The following is an 18,613-nucleotide window of genomic DNA, read 5'->3' as shown; positions in this document are numbered from 1 at the left end:
TCACCCCCCCGCCCAAAAAAAAACCCCCAAAGAGGTGGTCTATTTGAATGAAACTTCATACTGAGAGATGAAGACTCTAGAAAAAATAAATTTTATAGATTATCAGCAGTTAGGATATTTTTAATTGGATACTGACTAGCCTGTATCCCAAGTGAATATCTTGGTGATCCTTTTGGGTAGTCAAATGGGGATGACTGAGAAATCTAAGACTTCCTATCAAAGTACATATATTTCAGAAGATGGGTAGGGAAGTCAGTTAGACCTGGCCCTCAGTGCGTCACACACTCAGTTGCGTTTCTGCAGGGCTGATGGTCAATTGATGGTCTGTGCCTTTCAGAGAGAAATGGACCCTTTGGCTCTAAGCATTTGAACTTGTGTATTGATTTGGTGGTGCAAAGATTTCTCATTTGTAAGTCTGTTGTTCAGAAATGAATATTATTGCAACTCCAAACAAATAAACCTCTATTACTTGTTTCCAATTGACCCTGTGACCGATCTCAGAATCACACAACTTTGGATCAACATAACAAACTAATAATCACAGTCTGTGCAGTAAACGCATGCTCATAAGTTGTTAATTATTCAGGTAGACGAATTAGCTAGTGCATACATTAGTGGTTAAGGATGGGAAATATTATAGACAAGAAATGAACAGGCAAACAGTAACAGAGAATAATATTGTGAGGATGGAAGTACATGCATAAAAAAGGGGGAAGTGGCATAATAGAAAAACTAGGAAATTCTGATTGAAGATTATTGGCAGTTCTTCAAAGATACATCATCAAATAGAATTTTTACAAATTTAACAAGAAGTTTTAAGAGGGTTTTACTAACTCTAAAAGAGAAGTTGATGAATTTTATTTTTCTTCAGAATAATTATGCAATAAGTAGTACTATTACATATTATCATATAGATTTGAAAAATAAATTATTCAGTGTCTTATTTACAGAACAGTGGGACATAAATTTATTTTCTTATGACTGTGCACTCTCCATCAAAAATTATGCTCTGCCAGTGTTCACATAAAATACCGTCTCAATTGATGAAGTTAAAAACTTAAAAGATTCCACTTCAGCCAAACCTTTGACACGTTTTCCCTACATTCCCTCCCCCATAGATTCTGCCCTGATTGTCTGCCTCGTCACTTTGCACTCAATAATTTAGTCGCACAAAGTTTCAGTTCTGCAGAGTTTGCATCAATTTTCAAGCCTAGACACAAGTTATCATCACCGATCTGACATCGTAGCAGGTGAGAGATCTTTGAGTTAGAGACTGATTATAAGAAAATTGGTGTGGATTGATAAATGATGTCTTAAAACATTTGACAAGGATGACAAAAATTCTCTCTCTCTCTCTCTCTCTCTCTCTCTCTCTCTCTCTCTCTCTCAAATTGTGCCGAGTGGAAGAGCTAGTCAAGAACAAAATCACTATTATAAAATCGTCTCCAATTTTTGTTTTTTAATTAAATGTAAGAACAATGTTGCTAAAAGAATCCATCATAGGTTCTGCCGACAGGAGATAAAAAAGACAGACCAAATCTATTTTCTAGATTCTTCATCTCTTTCTTTCACGTTATCTTCATCAATCATATGCAAATATTTGTAGATTATGATTCCTTGTTTTATTTGAATAGTGTATTTATCTACTGATTATTTTACTTAGTAATAACTTTGGTGGTGGTGGGGGGGGGGTATAAAATAAAATAATTCTTCAAAATCAAAACAAGTTATGTTTGCTCCTATTTTCTTGCCTCCCCACGAGAACAAATTTAATATCAAGGGCATTTATTAATGCAAGGAAAACCCAGCTTTCCAAAAAGGGTTAGTCTAGATAAGAAAAAAAAAATTAAAATTGCCTCGGTCTAGAAAAACTTCTTCATTGACCAAAGACAAAATAGACTAAGTGTAGCATCAGAACAGATACTACGCTTTGTTCCTATCCAAAAAGCAAAGTAACAGTTTCTATATCTAAAAGAATAACAAATATCCTGCAATGAAAAGAACTTTGTTCAAATTATATTACATCTTTAATGTATTAAATATAAGATATTTATTTCTGGGTTAATTTTCAGAGTGAACTTACTTTTGGATTTGTGTTCCAAGGTCGGAGATATGATGCCTGCAGTAAAAATGGAATAAAGCGCAAAAGAGGACTAGCATTGGTTCAGGATCGTCTGTGCAAAGCGCCATCTTTTTTATCGACTCCAGATTGTGCAAGAGAACAGAATTATCTGAAAAGACAGCGGACAATTAAAAGCTTAGTGAGATTCAAGTTACATTTATCAAAACAGAAGTTAACTAAATACTTATTTGCATTAAAATAACATTATTTTTCATGATGATGCTACAACTATTTTAGAGAGATAACCAATTAATATACTCCTTTTTTTTTCTCTATGTTATTGCTGGTGACAGTAGTAGTAGCAGCAGCATCAAAATAATGTGTGTTTACATGGTACAAAGAAACTGACAGATACAACAACTTCAGTTCAGAGTGGACCTGAGAGTATTGGAAACTAAGAGTCTACATTAGTCAAAACTCACAAATTTTCTTAATGTAATACTAACGACCAACTAAAGCTATAAATGTGTAAAAAAAAACATTGACAACAGAAAATTTACCAAACAGTAAATAAATAATGGCCAAATTACAGTTGTGTTTTAGAAACCCGCAATATTATTTATATGTTTTTAACAGTTTTCTTTATCTTTGTTGTTGATATTTCATAAGTTTTTCAGTGTATTTTGTTTTGAGATTGTTGAATGTAACAGCGGCAGTGAATGTTGTTCTTACATATAGACTCTTGATTGGACAAAATCTCTCAGCCAATTAAAAAATAAAGAAAGGACTCTAAATTTCGGCATGTACTACTAAAAATCAAATAGTTTCCTTATTCCTTCTTTCAGAATGTGTTATCACTAGGGTAAGGACAAGAGAATATTCTTTTCATTGTTTTGACTCCAGAGTATATATCCGACACAGACACAGTTAATCAACCAAAAAGTACATCACTATGTTAAAACATATATGATATGAACGGATATATACTCCAAAGTTAAAATAATGAAAAGAATATTATGTTTGCATTTCTATAGAGACTAAAAAAAAAAAACAGCTTCATTGATAACAGAAAAATCCCCAATGTTTTGTTTTTTTAAATTTTTTTTTTTATTCAATTTTCACCCCAAACAAGGCACATTGCCACTTTGAAGCAGGGGGATACTATTAGGGACTTAATTAGCAGGGTCATTATGAAGGGAGATGAGTAGAAAGATGTTTGTTAACATTACACTTGAACTTCTGCATATCAGTGAAGTTGGGAAAGCAGAATCCCGGAAGGGAGTTCCAAAGACCCGCAGTTCTGGGGAAGAAACTATTGGAGTAAAAGGCTTTCTTGCACCTAGGGATCTCTACTGTAAAGGGATGAGACTTAGTAGCTTGTCGGGTTTGTCGAGGGTAGTTACGTCGGGGAGGTACAAGTGTTGCAGTTCGTCAGAGCATTCACCATTAAAGTATTTGTAGAACAGGCAGAAGGATGCAACATCTCGTCGATGGGACAGAGGCTGAAGCCTAGACGACAGTTCAGGACCTATCAGGTTGGCGACTCTCTTTTGAACCCTGTCCAGGAGCGAGAGACAAGCAGCAGATGCACCAGCCCAGATGTGACAACAGTACTCCATACATGGGCGAATGGTGGCCTTATAGAGGTATAGGATACTGTCAGGTGTAAGTAGTTTTCTAGCACGGTAGAGGGAGCCAACCTTCCTTGCAGCAGCCTTGGCAATGCTCTCAATGTATCTATTCCAGTTCATATTCCCTGTAAACGTTAGGCCGAGGAGTTTAAAAGAAGTACTTTCAGGCAATGTGTTCTTGGCCATTGCTATTGGTGGTAGAGAAGGTTTCTTGTAGTTATTGAAGGAAACAAGCTTAGTCTTAGCAGCATTGAATGTGACCAACCATTTTTGTCCCCATTCCACTACAGATTGGAGGTCATCCTCTAGTGTTTCTGCCATTTCCTTGGATATGTGTTCATTTGTTTTCCCTTCATATCTGTTATAGAGAGTGGTGTCATCAACAAATATACCCATCTCCGAAACAATTTTATCAGGGAGGTCATTTATGAATATCAGGAATAATAGAGGTCCAAGGATAGACCCCTGAGGTACTCCCGCATTTATGTCATATTGTTTAGATGTACGACCGTCGAGGACAACTTTGATTTTTCTATTACTTAAGAAGGATTTAATTACATTATGAATTCTTCCAGTGATTCCATATGATCTAATTTTCCTTAGAAGACCATCGTGCCATACCCTGTCAAAAGCCTTAGATATATCAAGGGCCACCGCTCTACCCTCCCCTGTTTTGTCCAATGAACGGTATATACGTTTAAGAAACTACAGTTAAGATATCTGCTGTTGAACGGGCTTGCCTGAATCCATATTGTTTGTCAGTCAGGAGTTTAGCAGCTGTTAGGAGCTGGACTAGGGCTTGATTAACTAAGGACTCAAATATTTTGGCGAAAAGCGGGAGGAGGCTAATGGGGCGATAATTTAGTGGGTCAGTTCTTTCACCCGAATTCTTGAAGACTGGTACCACAGTGGCGGTTTTCCAGCAGTCGGGAAAGCAAGATTCGTTAAGGCATTTATCGTAAAGTTTGGAGAGAACTGGAGCAACCTCGGCAGAGCATGTTTTTAATAGCACAGCCGGGATGAGATCTGGTCCACATGCTTTTGAGGTGTCTAGGTTTTTTATAATAGCATGTACCTGAGAAGGGGTGATTTTCAAATCGTCTAGTGTGGCGTCTGTTCGCAGAGGAAAATCAGAGAGTGAGTGGTGTACTGAGTTCAGTGTGGAGTTTGAGGCAAACTGACTGGCAAGCAGATTAGTCTTGTTAGTTGCCGTGCAAGCAACCTCATGATTGTTTGATAGTGGGGGAATAGTTGACTGTCCATTATTTACTACGCTATTGTAGATTTTCCAAAAATCCCGGGTTCCTAATTTCTGTGCTTCGATGCATTTTCTGGTGGTTTCAGAGTAATCTGTCTAAGCTGTCTCTATCACTCTCTTACAATTATTTCTAGCTTCTATAAACTTCTGTTTATTTGAGCTGGACTTATGTCGGTTAAATCTGCGGAACGCATGCTGCCTTTGACAAATGGCAGCTGCACAAGCAGAAGTAAACCATTGGGGAGAGTGGGGCTTGCTATAGAATTTCCGTGCGGGAACATGTGCTTCAATTGCAGTTTTGAACCATTCAGTGGTCTCATTTGCACACTGTTCCGCTGGAAGAGTAAAGATATTTTGCCATGGGGCATCTCTGATGAGCTCCCTGATGGTTTCCCAATCAGCCTTTTTGTAATACCTCATTGTTTTGAGTAGTGGGTCTTCAGTTTTAAGGCTAGAATTTAGGCTGATTTCTACCATTATCACAGCGTGATCAGCATTCCCGAGTCGGCTGTGGGCATTTGTTGTACAGTCATTGGGAACCGTTGTCAGAAAGAGATCTAGAAGTGAGGCATGTTGATCTTGCTGGTCTGGGAAACGTGTTGGAAATGTAACCAACTGAGATAGGGAATGGGATATAGAGAAGCTATGTATTGCGCTACCAGTTACGTCTGTGTGATTAGAGAATCCTAGCCAGTTACTGTGGTGGACATTGAAGTCACCAAATACATGTATTTGTGCGCTAGTATCGAGGGAGAGTGCTATATCTATGCTGTCTGAGACTTTGTTTATTAGGGTACAGTCTTGGTTTGAGGGAGAGCGGTAGAGAAAATACAAGTAGCTAATATTGTGTTGCATATTTAGTCTGAAGCACATAAAGGCCTGGTCCTCTAATTCTAGTTTTATTTCTCTAGTCAGGGGGAGGGTGTTACGAATATAGACTCCAAGCCCATGCATATGTCTGTCCGAGTCTTTACGGTAGAGTGGGAGATAACCAGGCATATTAAAGTGGTTAGAGGGAATGGAGGAGTGAAGGTTAGTTTCACTTAATGCTAAGATATCCGGGGTGTTTGCAAGGAGAAATGACTCAACATCATCTAAGTTAGTTCTAAGCCCGCGGATATTAGTAAATGCAAGCCTCAAGGGAGGAGGCAGGTTGGTTTTCTTTGAGTTTGGTCCTGGTTTAAACGTAACTTTTGCTTGAGCTGTCATTTCATTTTATTCAAAAGTTTCAGTTAGGGTGAGTGAGTGAGGGGGTGCTGGAAAAGTAGTTTTGCAGAATACCAGACATGCAATATAAGTAGACCATCAGCTGTCCTCACCCACAGGATTGTGGCCTCAGGAAATCCCACCGGGGATGAGTGCAGGGTCCCTTTCCATGCGCGACATGGCACTACAAACATCCCGATATTTTACAATTGTTGATGGAGCAGCCGCTCTAAGCGCTACCAAAGAGTTAGGGCTCCTGTACTATCAGTCGGAAACAGCAGCCAGGAACTGTCAATCCGGTACCCTCAATCCATTAGGCAAAGCCAGCCCAGTCCAACTGCACCGACATATATGGCACTGAAGCACCCCACTGTGTCCAGTTTAGAGGGATGGGATGTGGCAGGAGCGGGGAAAAGCGATGTTCATTGCCCTAGTCAGGAAACAAGGTCAACCACTGGGTGATTCAGATGAGTCCCTGTGATAGTACCTATACGCCTGGCCAATAGGCAAAGAAGGAGTATGAAAGCCGGGCGATAGACAGAGCCTATCTCCTCCAGTTTAGGTTTGCCAACCAGTGATTTGTTTGAGTCACCAGCTCTAGGAAGGTTGTTGTCCAGGGCTGAAAGGCCTCCCTCCCCTAGGTTTAGTTTCAGAGTTTTCCTTCTCCTAGACAGATGACCTGGGAAGACCTACGGGTCCATCAGCTCCGAGGGGGTTCGCCCTGCGCCTGGGTCCTAATCCAGGTATTTCTGCGACCCCTCATGGGTAGTTAATATTTATTGGTTATTTAGGTTAATATCTCCTGAAAAAATCGGGTATTTAGGTTAACTTCTACAGAAAATTTTCACTTCTCAAACGTGGTTAAAAAAGGGCATTACTATGCTTTCCATTTTCATTTTTACTGGGAGAGGGTATAGGTAAAAATTCATGCAGTGGAAGCAGCTATATTTGCTACAGTATTGGATTGAGAGAGACGAGTTAATGTATGGTTAGATATACTTTTGTAAGTTTAGGAATGTATGGTTAGATATGGTTTAGTAGGTTTAGAAATGTATGGTTAGATATGGTTAGTAGGTTTAGGATTAGGATAAAGTGTTAAAGTATGATTTACTTGCTATTAGAAATTCTGATTTGGTGCCCAAACCGAATATTTAGTAAGACTGAAAGATAAGATATGCTCAGTATAGATACAAGAGAACATTTGATATGGAGTACAGTTATACCTGATAGATATAGGTTATTGCATATTCTGTAAGTATAGTTAAATATAGATGGATGGATAAGTAGTATTGTATAAGAATGCATGGAATTTTAGACAATTTGAGTAATTTGAGTAAGTTGCTTTTAGACTTCAATGAAGGAGGATGACTTAGCCTTTCTCTTAATATCCGGAAGTTTGTATTTCAATGAGTACCGGTTTAGTTTGTGTAATAATTATTGCAATACTATCTCTTAACAAAGAGATATTAAAGGTTGCTGTTCATTATAGATTACTTTAAGTCTATGTATAGGACTATGGCTAGTAAGTATTTACTTAGAAGCTTGGTTATGGGTTAGGAGTTATAATCAGGAGCATGCCTAGGAAATTTTTAGGTGTTAATGGGTATCGATTTATGAGTCTGTTAGGGTCAAGGGCGGAGAGCAAAGACCCCTCTGTTACGTGAAACGGATTTGGTTTAGTGGCAACTTGGGAAATAGAGCAGTTTGATTTGTTAGTGATCAGGAGAAAGAGAATTTAAGTAAAAAATAAAAAGGTTTGTCATGCAAAACAGACAAGGCAGTCATTTTGGAGGTAAAGTATCTATAGGATGTACTTAGTATACAAGCAGCAGTATTTTGCAGTTTTGAGAGGAATTTTAGGTACAATAGTTTCATGGTTTATTGTACAAGTCCGTAGTCTAGGTCAGGGACGAAGCACTTCTAATATTGCAATTGGGTTTATCTAATTTTAAAAGTAGTTGAATAGAGTATTATGAGGTGTTCTACTACGCTTAGGGATAGAATGAAAATTTAAGATAATATTCAGAGTGATATAAGGAATTTCATGAGGATTTGATATATGATCACTGGATGTTGAACTGCTCAGGAGAATTCTTGTATCTATTCAGAAGGATGTCTTGGTGATATAAGATTTGAGAAATTAAGAGTCTGGGGATACAGAAAGTTGTGAGCTGATGAGGATTCAGTATAGGCGATTATATATAGGTAGCAAAGGTGGTTTAGTTTAGTATGCACGTATTGTACATATTAAGTATACTGCTTCAGTTCTATCCTCTATCGCAAAGGAAAATCCGTTTGTATTTTGGTTGGCAATTTTGTCAAGAGAGGAAATTTAAAACAGCTTATCTAATTTTTGATGGTATCAGTTTATAGACAATTGTACAGACTGATAAATTGTTGTGTAAGACATAGGAGCCCCTCATCTTCGTATTTTGATGAAATTATGGATCAAGAGCATAGGTTAAGAACAGGTGTCCGGAAAGGAAATGGCAGTGTACAAGGAAGGAGGGAGGGGGGGGTCACTGATATCTTATTAACGTTATTTTATTTATTTTTTTCTTATTAAAAAAAATTTGCCTTTCGATGGCTGATTATATTAAGTATCGTACTTAAGTAAAGTTTTCATGTCCTCTAAATAAATTAGCATAATTTCTTCTTTTTTTTTTACCGAGTTTGTCTTTACTATAGCATTGACTTATTATTTAAGTGAGATGGGATTGTAAACTGCGAAATGGTCTATTTAAGTGGAGAAAAATTATCGGTTACAATATGCCTGGAAATGTAAAGAATATTTGCTTTAATGACATGCGAAACAGTTAAGAATTTTACTTAGCTTTTGTTTTTTTTTCTTGGACACTCGAGGCTAAAAACACGATGGCCGTTACCCTTGGCCCCGCCGGTCGAATGGCATTTGTGGTACCAAGATGCTATCTATTCAGTAGGGAGTGGATGGGCTGATTTAGGGGAGGGGGGTCACTTAGTGAAAAGTTTTCCATTTGGCGGCGCGACAATATTTCTTTGCATGTGTATCGTTTTCAGAGATATTAATGTTAACAATTGAACACGCGTTTTACTTAAACTAACTAAAAAAAAGAATACACTCTTGGCTGCTTTTTGGGGTGTGGAGAAAGCTGAAAAAAAAAACATATTGAAAAAGATATACAAGACAGATATAAATGATATATGTATTGAAATGTTGATATAAGAATGTCTTGCAAACAAAGTGTGTTTATGGCTTTTTGTTTATTTTTATTGTTTTTGTAATTATACAAAAACAATGCATTCAATACTGTCTCTAAGTATAACAGCATTTCATTTTACTGTCATAAGAATGGCTCTGTTGAAGCATTTATCTTTAATCTAATTTCAAAAAGGGAAAGAATGTCTTTTTTAAACTTTTTTTCCTGCCAAATGGAATGCCTAGTAATTGCTCAATGTGGAAAATATTAAAGTCAATCACAGAAGAGAAAGGGAGGTAATTTATAAACACAATAGACAAAGGCAGATTATCTATTTTGGTAGACAAGGGACGTAACCTCTTAATATACTCCTTTTTTACAGCAGTGCTAGTGGTAGTAGTCGTGGTAGTAGTAGTAGGTGACTTACCTGCACTTTTGGAGACAGGAAAGCATTTGTTTAAAATCAGAACCTTTTTCAATTGGATTAGAATATCATCAAATGCCGTTGGTTTAAGATCCGTAAGTTGTTTGGCGGCAACAATTGGCATAGGATTCATGGATAGAAATTGTTTAGAGTGTTTAGTCTGAAGAAAAAGAAATCACCATAAGAAATATGTGTGTTGCAACATTTTTGGCATACTATAAATGTATGATTACAAAGATTTGGACGATTATATTTATAGCCAGGAGTAGGGGTGATAAGAATGAACCAATCAGATACGAGAATTACAACATAAAATATACTGGATCTCTTTGAACTTTTCCATTATAGCTTTTGGTCTTGACACGAGAAAGGAACTATACTCTGCTGATTCTAACTGAATTAATACTACCACAATCTACCTGAAATTCTTTATAATTCAAAGCTTCTCTGCTAATTTTGCTTAAGACAACTACATTTAATATTTACAAATAGATAAATTTCTCTCCTCTATGATAGTTGTTTCTTTTGCCATATCTTTTTGAATCATTTTTTTTATTATAAGAATGGCTGTCCCATCAAGAATGTAGATTGATACAGAAAATTATGCATCAAAAGATATATACATTCAAAACCTCAATTTCAATTCGCAATTACAACTTCAGAATAATTAAATAATAAGCTATTAATATTGGCAATTAAAGGGAGATAATCCCCAGTTGATTTTTATTAGAGTTGCCTCCCCTTTGTTAACCATTTATTTATTTATTATTTTTTTTTTTTCACATTTATGATACAATAGCCATAAAATAGAGACTAACTCAAAAAAAAAAAAAAAAAATATCTACAGAGCCAGTAACTCTTCTCTTTTCTTTTCCAAACCACAGCCAACATGACTGAGGATGATCAAAGGCAAAACCAACCGAAACGTTGCATAAATAACACTCAAGATGAAAACGATTAACACAAGTAATATAAACAATTACTCCTCATTTCAAAAATTCAGAACTTTAATGACAAATGCTAGCAATTTATTTATTTAAATACATTGGGACTCCCCCACACTCCCCAAATGGCATCCATTATTATAAAATTCATAATCATTGTTGTAATCCAGCACCATATTTGATGCAAATAAACTTGCGTCTATCAACAAAGTTTCAACAGTCTTTATTTTATCGGCATTTAATGATAAGCACATGTGGATATGATGTGTAAAATTGTCAATAACTCCAACACATGAGTTTGTACTGATTTTGGCTGTGATAGCCCTTTTTAGTTTAGAAATAGTCTAGATATTGTTTTGTAGATATTATAGTTAAGATAATCCCACAGATTAAATTCTGAAAAGGTGAAGAGATTATGGTCTGGTGAGTGTAGAGCTGATTCAGTATTACACTTCCTACTAATAAGATGATCCCCAACGCATCTTTGCATATTGGCGAACATGATAAAAATAAAGACCGTTGGATATTCATAACTGAAAGTTGGTGCACAAGTCAGATATAAACTGATGTTTATTTATATCAAATATGGTTGGATTATAGAAAGGATTATGAATTTTACTAATGATTTCATTAGTGGCATTTAAGATAGTCCAGCTTGTGATTTTGTTTTTGTTTTTACCAGATGCCAGCAATTCATCTGCTATCTCCAAAATTCCAACCGAGAGATCTTTTCAAGATTCTAACTATCCATTTAAGAGCAATTGTTCGGATTTCTCTTGCACTTGATTTACCGGGTATATTCATCAAGTACTTTTTTTTTCTCCATACGTCCACTTGTTACTATAATTACTGAAATAATGGAAATCTTCCCAAGATTCCAGTTTCTTTTAATGTTGTACATAAGAACTTGGTAGTTTCTTATCTTCTCCCTCTCAGCTCTGTTTAAGTGTGTAAAAGAAGGTCAATAATCCAGAAACCATTGTGGTTTTTATTAATGATTCTATGGTCGATATTCTACATTTTGTGGTTAGAGGTGGAGTTAAAGTTATATATTTATGACATGTCTAAGAAGAAAAAAAAAAAAAGCTAAGAAAGCAATGCATGTGTAAATAAATGAAAAAGTGAATAAAAAGATGATGCACATATAAATAAACACATAAATAAATATAAATAAAGATATAAATAAACACATAAATAAACACATAAGTAAACATATAAATAAACATAAATAAACACATAAATAAACACATAAATAAACATAAAATAAACATAAATAAACACATAAACATAAATAAACACATAAATAAACACAAATAAACATATAAATAAACATAAAATAAACAAAATAAACATAAAATAAACAAAATAAACATAAATAAACACATAAATAAACATAAATAAGCATATAAATAAACAAATAAACATAAATAAACATATAAATAAACATATACATAAACATAAATAAACATAAATACATAAATAAACACATAAATAAACATAGATAAACATAAAATAAACATAAATAAACATATAAATAAACATATAAATAAATGAAAGAGTGAATAAAAAGACGATGGCACATCTCGTCTCAACATAAAATTTAGTTGTTTTCTTTCTTAATCACAGACTTCAGTTTCAATCACAAGAAAGAGTAATAAAAAAAAAATGTCTCACCTCGTTGTAACCAATGTAATCAGCAAGACAGGAAAGAAGAATATGTTTTTGAGCAACATCATTGGCTGGATGGATTGCAGCCATTACAAACCGTTTGTGGAGTAAAGTCTCTTCAGTAACTGATAAAATTTGATGGGAAAACTGCATCTGAAATGACCAAACGATAAGATCTTAGGTTTACATCACGAGAAGAGATTGAACACGAGTTAGATTCATATTTCACATCAAAACCTCAAGAATTTTACAAACAAATCATTTATAAGTTCATCGACAGATGGAATCAAATTATTTTTACTCACATTCACCCCTAACAAGGCATATCGCTATTTGGATGTAAGGGGTTACACTATTTGGGATTATGCCTAGGAAAGATTAACAAGATGTTGGTTTATGTTACCTTTCAACTTCTGCATATCATTACAGTCAGGGAAGCAGGTAGTAGGAAGGGAATTCCAAAGTCTAGCTGTTCGAGAGAAGAAACTATTAGAGTAGAAAGCTTTCTTGCATTTAGGGACCTCAATAGTGAAGGGGTGAGATTTTGTTGCTAAGCAGGTTTGTTGGGAATATCTATGTCGAGTGGGCACAAGTGTAACAAGTTCATCAGAGCACATTCCATTAAAATATTTGTAAAACAGGCAGAGAAATGCAATATTGCGGCGATGGGACAGGGGTTGGAGCTTATTTGACAAAGTGGGATATATTAGATTGAAAACTCTTTTTGTTTGGGCCTATCCAAGAGGGAAAAGCTAGTGGTAGATGCACCAGCGCAGATGTGGCAACGATACTCCATACATGGGGTTGATATTGTTATGAATAAAGGTTTTCAAAAGCAGTTTTGCAATTTCAAGCTGAAATTTTAGATCGGCAAAAACTTTAGCCTAATAATATTAATAAACATCTGATAAATGTCTTACCTTCAAGTAAACAACCATCAAGAATGTACTTGCATTGGACGAAGCAATCAATTGCAGCGTTAAAGATTTAAAAATCTGCATAAGATAATTTAAAAAAAAAAAACGTTTCAATAATATTCAATTTTATCATTTCAATAAATTAGGAAACAAATAAAATAGAATTTGAAAATTTAAAAGGAAAACAAAAATTATAACATCAATTGCAATAAAAAAAAAAATTTTTTAAACCATTAAAATATAAGGGAGATAAATCCGAAAATTATGTCATTCAGGGGAAATAAATCTTGCTATTAACATTAAAATATTCAGACAAAGTACATCTATATGGGAGTGATGAAAGGATATAGTGGGTCAGATTGCTGAAACAATCTTTCACTTAGTGCTTGTATCACTAAGTGAAACATTCTTATGGAATACTGAGATAACCTGCTCCACTAGTACTGGACTTTTTAAAACAATATGTCTTCTATCAAACCGACTAAAATTAATTATGTAATCAAACCTGTCAAATTTCAATCATTTTCAATAATTCATCAATTTTAATTTCTATAAATAAGCATTGACTGAATGGATTCATGGTGGGAAGATGTGACACAAGATCATAAAAGTGGGATTTGGAACAAGCACTCCAGAGGAAGAGCACTCTGGTCAAACAAAAATTGCCTGTGCAGACCCATTGGTATTCTTCAGTAGCAGCAACTTAGGCCATTAAAAATAAACTAACCCCTTCTCAAAAGAGTGAGAAAGTAAAACCTGCAAAGGTTGACCTCCTAGAACTGCACAGTACCATACTTCAGACCAACAGAAAACAAACCATCTCCAAAAATGGCAGGGACTTTGCCCGTATGATTTTGGTACAAACTAACTCGACAAAACCAAATTTGAGAGAAAGTTTCAGAGAAATAAGTAAGAATTAACTTTTAAAAGTAAATATTAAGCAAAAGCTATTATATTGATGCAATCATTCAGTTGAGTGGCAAACATTAATACTGGAAACAGAAGAGTTTAAAGAAACACAGTTGCGAAGTTAGTCCCAAACAATTTATTTTGGTTTATGTATTACATGTGTGATGTATTTGCATTAAAACCAATTTAATACATAATATTTAATAGATCATATGTAGCAAGGAAGTTTATTCTTCCGTGCCCAAAATTAAAATGCTTAAAATTGTTTCTGTGACATGGACTCCTGACTGGGTTTTAATGTGGGAAAATCAAACAGGCACCCCCCTCTTCTTTTTTCTTTGATAAGTATTAGGCAAACAGCCCCCCCACCTCCTCCAAATGCCATGATTAAAACCCCGTCAGATGTGATTCAAACAGATAATCTTACCAATTTCTTTGATACAGTATCTCTCTCTCTATCTCCTTACATTATCCTTCTTCCCAAGTAAAGAGAGGGAAAAGGAAATATAAAGAAACAATTTGCTGCTGCAGAAGACACTAAGAAAAATCATTCATATCCAAGCCACCATTTGAGGCAGATACGAAAGAGACGTATCTTGCTAATCAAACCCGGATATGAATCTGTAGCGGATAAAAACCAACTCACATGGAGACAACTACAACAGAAAGGGGCAAAGTTGCCTACAGATTTTTCCTATATAGTAAAGAAAGGGTAAATATTTGGAAACTATGCTTGGTTTCGAGCCAAGATACATAGAAATGTATATGTATGTATATGATGAAAGATTATGAAGTCGCCGGGATGAAATGGGATGCATTTGCTGTTATCATAAAGAGCTTATCTTTGTTATATTATGGAGGAAATATTTGCTGAAGGAAGTCAACAGAAATATTTACTGGATAGGAGTAATGCTGATCCCATTGGAAGGGATGTGAAGTAAAAGATCTGATTATACCTGGATAGTATCATTTTGTACAGAGTTCTTGGAAAACTTTGGACTTGGAAATGTTGCTTCTTTTAGACAGTTTTATCTGGATACCACAGGTACCAACCAGCTAAGTACTTTGTTTTTTTCTATCACGTCCCCCACTCACACAATCTCCCTCCCCATTTACGGCGGACAGCCGAACTAAGTTTATATGACAGTTATGTTCAAATGTTCTTATTTTTGGACTCGAGAAATCCTTTCTCATAATATTAGCAAAGAGAAAAAGAATAGAATTTTTTTCCTTGTGTTTGTCCTATCGGCCTGTTAAGTATTGTATGAAGATTTTTTGGGGGAGATTGAACCCTATATTATAATAAAAAATATTCTTATATATTATTATAAGGGACATAACTACGTATCGAACCGGATACGAAACAGGATATAAAAGAGTTACCATTTTAAGGTGGGGGCGTCTTGTCTTGTTTTGCAGTCTCGCGTCTTACACTCTACAAGTGTACTCCAGTTAACCAAGCTTCCCAGGGGCGAGCACTTAGCTCTCACACGCTAAGTTCCTTTTTCTTTACTTTCAGTTACATGTATCCAACTTCATAAGCAAGTAGCCATTTTGTATTTGTATTATTGCGAAGTACTAATAAACCTTTTTGTTACGCATTCCACTCGGCGTATTTTATCATATTATTATATACTGTTGAACCCAGATATAACATATATATATATATATATATATATATATATATATATATATATATATATATAAGCGCATAAGCCTGAAGAGTCCTAGAGTGGATGAAACACGGAATGTTCAGTGTAGCTTAATCGCCATATATATTTTATAACTTACTAACTAGCTCTACCTATGTATTCAGCACTTTTGAAGTAAATACTTAAAGTTTATGCATAAATTTATACTTTCGTATATAAATTTATGTGAGTAAATGAAGTAGTTATATATATATATATATATATATATATATATATATATATATATATATATATATATATATATATATAAATAAATCTAATGGTTGCTAATGTGTCTTTTCATTTTTACTCTCCGTATTCATCATTCTGTTATTTCATAAGGATGGCTGATCAGAATCACAAACAACGTGCCACTAAGAAGGTGTAATTCTTACGGGCAATACATCTTTTTATTTTCTTTTTTCATTATTTATGTGCTTCAAGCAATGTAGAAAGAAACTGGCATGCAGTAGAGTTATGGATTTTGCACATGATCCATGGCGCCGTGGTTAAAGTACTTGGAAAAATCAATTATAAAAAGTGATATTCTCCTGAAGGTTGAAGGTTCAATCCTCAGTGTGGGCGACCAAAAAATGCAATTGCGAATTACTTAGGACCTCTATCCAGTCATGGCTGACGAAACAATAGCATGCTACCCCGTGAAGTAAATAAAGGGTTCCGCTCAAAATTCCATCGAAATTCCCGAATTCTTTTTTTTTTTTTTTTTTTTTTTTTTATTATTACATTTTCACCCCAAACAAGGCACATTGCCACTTTAATGTAGGGGGCTACTATCAGGGGAAACATCTACTGGGGTACTATGTAGGGATTAGGGCAGCGAGATGTTGGTTCATGTTGCACTTGAACTTATGCATGTCAGTACAGTTGGGGAAGCAGTGACCTGGAATGGAATTCCAAAGTCTAGCAGTTCTGGGGAAGAAACTACTGGAGTAGAAAGATCTTTTACATCTAGGGATCTCTACAGTGTGGGGGTGGGATTTTGCAGCTTGTCGGGTCTGTCGAGGGTGTAAGATACACCTGAAGAAGGTTGGAGGTTACATCGACTAAAACATTGTGAAAATCACATGCAAGATGAGACCAATAGTCCAATGAATCCAAATAATACAAAGAACCAATCATCATCGCAAAAATTCAGAAATGTCCTTAAAAGGTTTTTCTTTAAAAAGATTTCTCTAAAACTAGTACCCCTCCCCCTAACTGAATGGGTCCCTCAAAAACATAAGAATGTGAAATGTTAATAGTAGTGAGTCATCCAGAAGTAAACTCCATAATGCTGCCATTCATTAATCCAACGACATCTTAATGGTAATTTGGTAAGCTTATATTTTCTATTAAATATTAAACTGCTTTTAATGCAAATACGTCACACATGTGTAGGTGAACTGAAATAACTTGTTTGGGATTAATTTCCTTTACAATCTTTTGGGTCACCAATATTAACGTTTCTCAATTGTGTAATAAAAAAAAAAAAGAAGCGGTCCACAAATTACTCTCGCCTTCGAACCAAGATCACAGTGTAGTATCTGTTCTGATGCTACACTTCATCTTTTCTGTTCTCAGTCAGTGAATGAGAAATCCTTCATGACTGAGACAATTTTTATTTTTGTTCCTATCCAGAGTGCCCTTTTTGTGGAGCTGGATTTTCCCCACATTAAAAACCGACCTTGTGTTTAATCTTCCCTCGTGGGGAGGAAAATAAAATAGGAACAATTTCTACTGACCGAAGCAGATATGTCAAGGTCTGATTTGACCAACACTATCATAGTTTGTAGTAAGCTCCAAATTCCAGCAGCAGTGAATGGGATGTAATTGTCCATCACTAGTGAAACAAACTGTTTTATTTCAAGTTCGAGAAGGGATTTCTCATCAGGACTGGGCAACTGCAAATAGAAAGGATTAATTAACAATAAAAACAAAACTAACAATATGAATAATATTTTTCTTTTTTACAAAACAGTCACCACTTACCAAGGTGTGGAGGCCACTCGAGGATAAGGTTTAATGAGTGTACGGTAGTCAATGGGACAACATTGTAGTAATCATTAGTAGTAAAAATTTAGTAAATTGGATTAGTTTAAGGGGACAGCTCATTAAGAACTTGTTTACGTTGGACTTGAAGATAACCATATTGTAGTCAGCTGGAAAGCAGGCAAACGGTAGAGAGTTCCACAGGCATTAATTTCTAGAAGCTTTGTTCATGGAATCTACATTTAGGTTTAGGCACAGATAAAGAGTGGGGGAAATTATTGATAGTGGTTTCAGCTAGACGAGTGTTTTTTGTGAAAGTTTGGCAAAGGAGGGGGGAACCATAGATTGGAGTTCAGATGAGCACTTGCCATGAAAATAACAATAGAGCAGCGAGAAGCTCGTAACGTTTCTTATGTGAGAAAGAGGTCGCACGGAAAAGAAATGGGCATATCCCACTAGGCTACAAAGTCTATTTTGAACTCTGTCAAGGCAGGATAAAGTACTTCTAGCAGCTCCTGCCCAGATGTGGCAACAGTACTCCATCCTAGGACATACTTGGCTCTCATACAGGTAGAGAATTCCATCAGCAGTCAGATATCTACTGGAGCGGTAGAATGATCCAACCATTTTTCCAGCGACCTTGTCCACGGATTTGATGCATGTGTTCCATTTCAGACCAGGAGTAAAGATCAGACCAACAAGCTTATCAAAACATGGAGCCTCGCTAAGACAAGA

General features: G+C 35.5%; 1 protein-coding gene across 2 annotated transcripts in view; it reads right to left on the bottom strand.

Moving 5' to 3' along the window:
* The window catches only part of LOC145269539 (AP-5 complex subunit beta-1-like), a 104,048-nt gene that overhangs the window by 66,075 nt on the left and 19,360 nt on the right, over positions 1–18,613 (bottom strand). For both annotated transcript variants that reach the window (XM_080125300.1, XM_080125304.1), the window contains exons 7-11: positions 17,632–17,790; positions 13,293–13,367; positions 12,379–12,525; positions 9,764–9,920; positions 2,084–2,231 (exon numbers count right to left, since the gene is read on the bottom strand). In XM_080125300.1, the coding sequence (XP_079981426.1) occupies positions 2,084–2,231; positions 9,764–9,920; positions 12,379–12,525; positions 13,293–13,367; positions 17,632–17,790 (686 nt within the window). The remainder of the gene's footprint in view (positions 1–2,083; positions 2,232–9,763; positions 9,921–12,378; positions 12,526–13,292; positions 13,368–17,631; positions 17,791–18,613) is intronic.

This window comes from Euprymna scolopes, chromosome 4, assembly GCF_053919585.1.
Source record: "Euprymna scolopes isolate OS-2025 chromosome 4, ASM5391958v1, whole genome shotgun sequence".
NCBI lineage: Eukaryota > Metazoa > Mollusca > Cephalopoda > Sepiida > Sepiolidae > Euprymna > Euprymna scolopes.
The sequence above is the reverse complement of the archived record's forward strand: the minus strand, read 5'-3'. Positions and strand labels throughout refer to the sequence as shown.